This window comes from Calonectris borealis, chromosome 3 (assembly GCF_964195595.1).
Source record: "Calonectris borealis chromosome 3, bCalBor7.hap1.2, whole genome shotgun sequence".
Taxonomy (NCBI): domain Eukaryota; kingdom Metazoa; phylum Chordata; class Aves; order Procellariiformes; family Procellariidae; genus Calonectris; species Calonectris borealis.
In genome coordinates this window covers 64,872,151-64,881,835 of record NC_134314.1, presented here as the reverse complement: position 1 = coordinate 64,881,835, position 9,685 = coordinate 64,872,151, and the positions used below count along the sequence as shown (strand labels likewise).

At 41.3% G+C, this 9,685-nt stretch overlaps 1 protein-coding gene across 16 annotated transcripts in view; it reads left to right on the top strand.

Annotated features, from left to right (window-relative positions):
* The first annotated feature begins 1,906 nt into the window (after positions 1-1,906).
* The window catches only part of AHI1 (Abelson helper integration site 1), a 100,027-nt gene continuing 92,248 nt past the window's right edge, over positions 1,907-9,685 (top strand). For 11 of the 16 annotated variants that reach the window (XR_012672994.1, XR_012672996.1, XR_012672995.1 and 8 more), the window contains exons 1-3: positions 1,907-2,114; positions 6,938-7,009; positions 7,860-7,981. Coding sequence is in view for 11 of the 16 variants with exons in the window: in XM_075145883.1 (XP_075001984.1) it covers positions 7,000-7,009; positions 7,860-7,981 (132 nt within the window). In the remaining 5 variants the exon portion in view is untranslated. Of the gene's footprint in view, positions 2,203-2,252; positions 2,346-3,510; positions 4,274-6,937; positions 7,010-7,859; positions 7,982-9,685 lie in introns of those variants that run through there. The other 5 variants (XM_075145879.1, XM_075145881.1, XM_075145880.1 and 2 more) reach the window with 5 other exon arrangements.

The window sequence follows — 9,685 nt, the reverse complement described above, 5'->3', positions numbered from 1 at the left end:
AATAAAGGTGGCCTTTGACTAGGATGTCTACCTTATGACTAGCCCTGAGACCATTTTAAGTGTCTTGGCTACTGTAAAAGCTAGCACTAGAACTGTCATATAATTCTATGTTAAATATAAACATAACAAATAATGTCATATTCATACAACTTAGTTAGGAAGGGACATCTGGATTTCTGGTTATCTGGGGCAATCTCCTAATGCAAGGCCAACTTTAAAGTGAGACCAGGTTGTTCAAGGCCATTATTTAATTGAGTTTTGTGTACTACCAAGGACGGAGATATGCAAGAATGGAGATATACTAAGGACAGAAAGCAGCAAAAGAAATGCTGAAGAGCTATCTTTTTTTGTTTAATTGTGTTACATCAAGGACAATCCAGGACACCTGTCTTATGAAAAAATAAATACGCCTATCAGTTGAGTGAGCGTAAGCATTTGAGAAAGCGGAGGACAGGTAAGTACCAGAAAGAGATAATAGCATCTGTCACTAAGAATACTTGAGAAACAACGAAACAAGGTTTCACAAAGTGTATTCTTCTGGCAGCCAATGTAACTCTTGACAGAATTTGAGGGACACTACGCTTGGGAACTGTGAATATCATGATCACGGGATCACAAGCATTAGCTCACCTCTAGGTTGTAGAAATAGCACATGTTCAAGTGAAGGCTAATTTTACCCAACTTCGCTTCTGAAAAGACATGGCCACATTCATCCAAAACCTGCATTAATTTCTTGAGCCTTCTAGTATTTGAAGGAACTTTGACATCTAAAAATTCATTTATTAATTTTTACACAGAAGAAATGAACAAATAGTTCTTCCATGACAGTAAAGATATGTTATTATTCCTAGAGAAAAAAACCTCTGCTTAAACTAGCTACTAAATGAGAGAGGAAATAAATGTTTCTGGAGTATCTGCACAGCTTCAGGACATCCATTTGTGCTGCCATTTCCAAAAAGCTGATGTCTATTTCAAACATTTGAGGCACCCTCCTGACTCCAACCGAGGCTGTTACCCAGACTTCATTCTTCTGCAAACGACTTTATTAGTCTGAACTCGAGCTATTCTGTACTTCTGACAGTTTTAAAAATGGATGATAAAGTATCCCTGAAGGGTTCCCCTGTTTCTAAAGCTTTTCACAGTCTCTTTTTTCTAAATTCCAATCTCATGTTTTAAGTGTTTTCTAATCAGCTCATCATCCACGAGAGGAAAGCAACACTACTAACAAACCTGAAACACGGAAGGAGGTACTGCTGAACTAATTCTGTTTTGTAAAACACGTTGCCCTAGTCTTAACAACATCATCTTTGCGAGGCTTTGCACCGCTTTTAGGTCAGGAGGCCTCTTCCATTCCCCATGTGCAGTCACGTAGGGCCCGCGGGAGAAGGCGGGTGCAGCCTGCCGCTTTCTACACCAGCAAACCCCCTCTGCAGGAAAGTTACGCCGAGGAGTTTTTTCCTGGCTCCTGCCCCCCCAGCTCCGCCAGACACCGCCGGCCCGCATCCTGCGGCGGGCCTGGCGGCGGGCAGCACTGCCGCGCCTCCGGGCCCCCCTCACAGGCCCCCCGCCCAGGGGGAGGCGGCACCGCCGGGAAGCGGCGCCAGCAGGCCGGCAGACGCGCGGCAGAAGCGCCCGCGCAAGCGGCCCGGGACGCTCGCAGCCGGCTTCCCTCCTTTCCTCGCCAGGTCCAGCCCCTTTCCCGCCGCCTCAGGGCGCCAAGGTCGAAAACAGCCGCCGCCCGCCCCCGCTAGCGCAGAAACCCGGCGTGAGGGGAGCCAGGGCCGCGCATGCGCACCAGGACGGCCTACAGCGGCCGCTCCCGTACGCCTCCCTCGTCCCTGCGAGCCCGCCCCTGCTGCGCAGGCGCTCTCCCTCACGCCGCACGGCCTCAACACGCATGCGCTTCACTGCCGCCGCGACTTTCCGGCGGGAAAATACGCGAGCGTACGCTGTCTAAACCGTCCCGGCGTGAAGCGCAGGCCTTGCGGGTTCTTCGTTCCTGCCCCGCCTCACCCCACTCTCCTGCGCGCATGCGCCACGTGCGCTGTTTCCTTGGCAGCTGTGATTGTTTTCGTCAAAACCACCTGCGCGGAGCTGCGGAGGGGGAGCGCGGGGTGAGGGAGAGACCACTGGCGGGGGGAGGCAGGGCATCCGCAGCAGCCGGCTGGCCGCGGGGCTGCCACGGGAGCGGACGGGGCCGACGTGAGTGATGCCCTGGCGCTGCGGAGGCGCGGCGGGCGGGCGGGCAGGGAAGAAGTGGGGCCGCATCGGGCAGGGCCCGCGCCGCGGGCGGGGTCCCACCGGGCGCTGCCGCCGCTCGTCCTAGTGCGCGGCCCCAGAGGCGGGTAGGCTGGGGCACGCCTCCCCGCCGCTGTTCCCTCCCCCGGCTCCCCTTCCCGCGTACCGGCACTCCCCTCTCCCGCCGCCGGTCCCTTCCCTCGCTCGGGGCGGGGGGCTTAGCCGGGGGCTTGGCAGCCGTTACGGAGCGCGCTGTGGCGCGGCCGTTGGCGCGCGCGGCAGCGGCGGCGGCGCGCGCGGGCGGTGTGAGGCGCCCGGGGACCGGCCGGTGGCGGGGCCGGGGGGCGGCTGGCGGCCGGCCCTGCCCAGGGCCCGGGCGGCGCGGGGAATAGCGGGAGCCGGGCCCCGCACCTCGCGTGGTTGCTCAGCCTAGCCCCACTGCTCGAGGGCAGAGTGAGGGGCGAGCAGGACAGGCGGCCTAGAGAAGCCAGCGTGGCTGCCGTCTGCTGGTCTCGGCGCAGCGTGGGGGCGTGAAGCAATGCCGTGCGAAGCCTTTATCCCTTGATTATTTTTTTTTTTTTCTTCCCTCTCGGTACAAGCTTTGTAGACATCGCATGGTCGGTTTATACCCCACAGCACGTGAAAATACAGTGCTGCTCCGTGCCTGACACGTTCAGCCCCCAAGCAGTGATGCCTCCCTCGCACGAGGAATGTGCATCTGCACGTTCAATACAATTAATTCCAGCGGATAGTCCAGTTGTGGGGTGTGCTGGGAATGTGCCTTTGTATCTTTGTTGATTACCGTTATTCCTCTACGCAAAGCAAAATGCCACTTTGGAAATTAAAATACTTAGGGTGGTCTCTTGATGAGAACTCATTTTCATAATTATGATCTAAGATAAGGCAGAGACTTAAAGTGTAGTAAACAATAAAAGTCAACTGTATTTCCTTAAACAGAGCCGAAGTGTGTAGTTTTGCCATCAGGGCAGACAGAGACTGTTTTCAACCTTCTCCTGACCAACGAAAGGTGCCACATCTTCTGGGGAAAAAAAACGGCAGTTACTCTGAAGCTAAAGCTTTCTGATACGTTACTATTGGAAAACTCAGATGGGTGGCACCAGCTTTTTTAAACATCCTTTTACATTAGTGTGAACAGAAGGTTTTTACAGGCACATCTAAACTGGTAAAAAGCTACTGCACTTTTAGTAGTGTTTATTTGATATGCAGGTACATAGGTATTTACATGGTAATAATAAAGCTGTCTGTCAGTTTTCTGGACTTAAATACTGAATTTTCATGAATAAAACCAGATTGTTTTTTGATGACACATTTTTCATTAGTGAAGAGGAACAGATTTAACTCAGTGTTATTTTGCTGTATAATTCTGAGTTAAAGCTTTTTCAGGTCTCAAAGTAGTGATGCCTACAGATAGCTGAATTACAAACCTACTAGTAAACCCCAAGATTTCCCACTATGATGACTGATCTCATCTAAAAGATTAGAAGGCAACAAGGCCTGATGTTCTACTTCAGCCACTGAAGATTACATTCACTTTTCGCAAGAAAAGAAAAATGAGGGCTTTAGTTCGTGAAAATCTTGAAGTGTGCAGTTATATTTTGTCAACTCAATTTCCTAAATGGTCCTAATTAGGTAGGAAATTTTGTCGCTTCCCATTGTGTAGTACAGATTCTGTATGTTCCGCTCCATTATAGTATAGGTTTGATTTTTTGGGATTTTTTTTAAATTTTTTTTTTGGTGATCAATAAAAGTGTTTTTCATAAATAGTGGGCTTTGTGGCACATTTTGCATAGAGAATTCCTATATTACAGATGCAGAATACAGCAACTTAGTGGGTATTGTAAAATATTGTGAAAAGAACAACAACTTAGTGTGGAATCACATCTATAAATACAGTTGGAATATTAGAGGAGCAAATTAGATGATTTTCAGGAAGGTATATAGTAATTCTTGGAAGTTTGGTCTTGATTTTGTTTTCCTGGTCATTCCTGACGGCTGGAATATGCCACTGTTCCAAGTATGTATTTTTGTAATTCCTGGATTGCCTTATATTGACTAACATGGAAGAGATCAAATCTGATCAGGCAAAAATGCATTTTACAAGATTAATCTTAATGATAACTTAGTTTATTCGGATTGGGGCGCTATGGTTGCTGAACTTTGATGTAAGATTAAATCTCTACTATTTTAAGGTGAGATTATACTGAGTAAACAGCCTTGTTCTTACCCTTGTTGATTAATGATCTGTAGTTACACAAGTCTAATAGTTGCTTTAATGCACCATGTCAAAGGCCGTGTAATTCTAAATTGGAAATGTGTATAAAATAATAGCACTATCATTAGAGGACTTGATCTCTTAATTTTATTACCACAAGAGGATAGACTTTTACTGAATAAATAGAGGTAAATATAAAATGATGCACTCACCAGTGAATTTGGCAAATTTATGCATTTTACAGAGAGTGCTGGTAGACATGACGTGTGAGGCTAGCCTTTGGAAAGGTGTTCCATTAGAAGCAAAAGTATCTGCAAAATTAATTTCCCTATGGTTTTTTTGTGGGGTGATTTATTTAACCTTTGACCATAAAATTATTTCCATACTTGGAACGAGTATGCACTTTACTTATTTTGCTGTTCTGTTCTGTATTGTCTGTCATATTTTTTGTTTTAAATTTAGGAGCACTTCAGAATTTCATTTGTTGTTTGTAATTAGTTTTTCTGAGGGGTGGTTGAAATCAGTCAACTAATCATAAGAGACTTTTCCATGTTCCTGCAATCCTCAGTGAATGATAAAGTGATAGAATCTGCTGTATTTTATAACTATATTTAGTTTTCTACTCTTTCAAATTATAAGTATTTTCTAGCCAATTGTGAATCGACTACTTGAAAAGCAGCACTTAGTAACTGTAGCACTTTGAAAATGGCCTTTTGGTATAACTAAGTATAAATTGCAAAAGCAGATTTGTTTTTCAATAATGCTTTCTGTTTTCATTTCTTGTAAGAAGTGTTATTTTTAACTGTTACTGTTTTAATTGTGACAGTAAAGCTTTGCTTTAGGAGTCAAAACTTATTTTAGTTAGTGAAAATATTGCTACCTTGTCAGTGACATGATGAAGCATATTACAGAACAAAATATTTTTTTTTCTTCTCTTCTGGTCATCCTTGCTTGTTTCAAACATCCTTAGATTGTTGGATACTTAGTATAAATGCTTTGCTTAATATGTGAAATAAACTAATGGCACCTGGCAACTGACTAATCAGCACTTCTATAATCCCAAACCAACCCTAACACTTTGCCTTTTTTTTCTTAATTTGGTTTGGTTTGGCTAGCCAGCAGACCAAACTATTGTAAGTAACAAGTGGAAAATGACCTGAAATTACGTAGCCTGTGGGGACAAGCAAGAAGCAAGTAGCACTGTGAGAGATGAGGGGGATCTGAGGGTACAGTAGTGCAGAATGGCAGGTGCTTGGGGATGTAAGTGTAGCCTTGACTCTTTCCTATCCTGGTAAGATATGTGTGCCCAGGAATGATTTTTAGTGTTGAGGCCAAGTGGTATGTTTGGCCCACTTTAATACTATTAAAACCTCTTAGCCCCAAATCAGAGTGGCTGCATGCAAACTGCCTATTAATAATAATCCATACTAACTAGTAAACTGTACCCAGGAATTGCTTGGGTGAGTGTTAGGTGGTTTGGACCAAAATGGTGCCTAGGATAATGCAACCATATTGCGTGGCAATATTTAATGCTACGTCTTAATTTATTGGGATAGATGTAGTCTGTGTGTCCAGTGGATGTGAGCTAGTGGTGTCTAACAGAAGGTGTTACCTAGAGCGAACTTGGAGATATTGCCCGATCGGCTATCGGGGAGATAGATACGATAGTTCATTGCGTGGAAGGCTAAAGGGAACATAACACATTCATAGAAAGCTAGGTTTCATTAGTTCCACTGTTTACAAAACAGCTTTTTGTATTAAAGTTTTTTGTAAAACATTCTGAATTTTCTTGATGAAAAGATAAAGCTGTGAAATATTTTTATTTGCCTTCAAGCTTTGTTTGGATTACATTTGTAGGCTTTTCTCTACAACCAGGAGGGCCTAACATTTTTTCTTTAGAGAACTGAGTTTCATGTAATTGCTTGTCTGCTTTATGTAAAATACAAATGCTTTATGTAAACATAAATATTTAGAGATTTGTAATGAAGTTAGATTTGCTGGCAGATATTAATCTTTGCATTGAAAGCTATCAGCTGGCTATGGTGTGACTTCCTTGATGATGCTGTCAGCATAGGAACCTGATTAGATTAGAACCTGATTAGAAAGGCTTCAATACAAATGGCTTCATGGGTCATTATTATTTAAATAAAATGCAGGTTTTTTTAAAAGACTGGAGGACTGCAGTACTGAAGTATTTGGCTATTGCCCAGAAATATATAGCTAATTAAACTGCTGTAGTGTTGGTTTTTATTTACTCTCAAATAACAAATATCAGAGAGATGCTGAGAATCCTGAACTGAGATTTGATGGCAGAGAACTTCTAACAATTTAGACAAATAGTCTGGAAATAAATATTTCCCTAAAAGACCTGTACTCATCCTTGGTATTAATTAGCATGCATTCAATTGTTAGCTTAAAGTCTATGGACCAGTTATGTTAATGAAAGTTGTTAATTACTTTAAATAGAATGGTGAATTCTGAAGAAGAAGCAGCTGGTGTGTTGTGCCACTTCTAACTGAGGACTGAAAATGCCAGCAGGTAAGAACACTTTGTGTTTGATTTCACTACATGTTTTATAGTCAGAACTAGATGCAAATGTCTTCTGTCTATAAATTTTTAATGCTGCATTGGCTCCATTTTGAGTCCATATTTATAGCTGATTTTCAAAGTGTTGGATTTTTTTATTTTAAATTTGGGGGCTTTTGTAAAAATTGTAATTACAATGGTAAATATGCTGTAGCTGAGGATTCAACAGCCTTTTTCAGTGGTGTGCCAGATTGCATTTTTAATTCTTTAGCTACAAATTAAGCATTAGCTCACGGGGGCTAGAACACCTACTGCTTCAAGGGTTGAAATGCTGCTGATAGCAGTATCATCACTCACAGAAAGGCAGGGGCTCCCAGCTCCAGCTGGTTTCGGATCTGTGCATGCTCCTGCCTCTTACATGTCTGTCTCCGGGTGGTGCTCTTCTGGGTTCCAGACTCAGTAGGAACCCAGAGCTGCTGTTTCTCCTGGAGACAGTGTATCAGTGTGCTACTGTTCATAAACAGCGAGGGCAACAATCTGTCCTCTGCTTTGGCTAGCCCAAGTTTTGTGCTGATCCTGATGTGTGTGCTCTTCAAAATGTGCTTTCTTCAGGAAACAGAGTAAACAGTGCCGACTTCAGCAGCAAGTAATAGCCTGGTGTGTTTGTACAATGTTGCTGAGTTATCCTTGTGTGGTTTACATTGTCAGTGGAAATTCTTAACTGAATACCAAGCGAATTTCTTGGTAAACTTTCCCTGATAAAATAATTCTTGTCCTTTGCAATTTTAAAGCATGATTACGTACTTCTTTAGCAACGGTGATTATTGAGCTAGTGAATCATACTCTAGATTTCTTTTTGCAGTTGAAAGTGAGGCAAAGGCAAAAACCAAGGTCCGGTTTGAGGAAATCTTCAGGCATCATGCTGGCCTAACAGACACAAAGAAATCAAAGAAGAAGTTGTTTTGCTCTCAAGAGAATATTGTGGTGAGTTTGAACACATGCAAGCTTTGTTTGGTTCCCTTCTTTCATGGAAAAAAGATCAGGAAAATGTATTGTAGAAAGGAGATGTAAGCATTTTAAAAAAGTAAAGTATAAAGTATATTTCTGCACATATCCTTTGGTTTTGATGTGGCTTTTATTTGTTGTTTGTGTACCAGCAATGCATCCTTGTAATTTGGAGGTATGCCAAAATTACAGAGAGTATAATACCGGTAAAAAGCAAGGCATGCAGGCATGCACTCATTTAAAGTCTGCCAGTACTTTTTTTCCATTCACATTTTTCAGAAAAGTTTTAATATTTTCAAATTCAGTAGTGACTTTAGTGGGAGTTTGAGTGATGGGCTAGTAGAATTATTGGTGTAAAAGTATTTAATTTTGAGATTACTACATCTGTGTAGTACAGGTACGTCTGTGTAATATATCTGTGAATTGAGAACTAATGAGAATTTATAATAGTATTAGAGATAATAATTAATTTTATTCCATTTCTTAAAAATTACTGGTGTAAGAGTAAGAATTTACAAACAATATTAAACAACATTTGAAACTTTTTTTTTCAATTTGATCTCAGTAATCAGCATATCTCTGTATGTGCTGAGCTTTGTGTCTAATTAGTCCCGTGTTTACGTGTCTACTTAGGCAGTACAAACGTATAAAGATTTGTTTTAAAGATTTTGGCCTTAGCTTGTGACTTGCAGATTAGGAATGATTCTATGACCCTGACCTTATGGTTAGATGACATTTTTGTTTGTGGCGTATCTCTCATTAAAAGACCCTCAGAGATTCCTCTGAGTTATGGTTCATATTATAGCTTTTTTCCTGAACAGAAGAATAAATGTTTAATATGAGTCCTATATATACTGATTATTGACTTACAGTGTTTGGAATTTCAAAAGAAAGCAATTTGCTTAAAAGACAAATGTTCTAGTTTTTTATTTTCCTGCTGTTAGGTTTTATATTTGCAGTCTTTTTTCTTACAATTGCATCCATACCAGATGCTGGAAGTGAATGTTCATTCTTTAATACTTATTTAAGACAAAGGAGTGGTATTTTATATAATATCAGAATGTTACATGTGTTTATTATATATAAGTCTATTTGCAATAATTATATTAAACTTCATATTGTTAAGCTGAAACATAATTTTGTCTTTAGATTGACAATTTGAAATTGTTATTTGTGTGGATTTTTTTATTTTGCATTCCTTGAAGTATATGGTATTTAGTCAGTAATCTATACAAAGAATCAACGTGATGTCTAAAATACAGTATAGAAGAGTTAGAGGGTGGTTTTTTTCCTTTTTTTGCTGGCATATGTATAAAGACAAGACTAAATTCTTCCTTGGTTAGATTTACCTTTTTGATAAAACATGAGTTTTTAAATCTGTACTTTATAAGTATGATATAAGTATTTTTGAGCACATAATTGTATGTTCATATGCAACTACATATTACTCATAAATATTTTAAGCTTACTTTGGTTTAAAAATTTGTTTCCATTCCAGAAATCTCTGATGTAAAACACTAGTGTTTTGGAGTTACCTAGAAACAAAATCACAGTGAACTGAATCAAAAGTTAACAGTATACACACAAATTAAGAAGCGTTTTTAGGATCAGTGTGGAAGCCTAACTTTATGGTTTTGTTGAAACCATAGATTTTTACCAATCAAAGCACTAAAAAACTAAGAA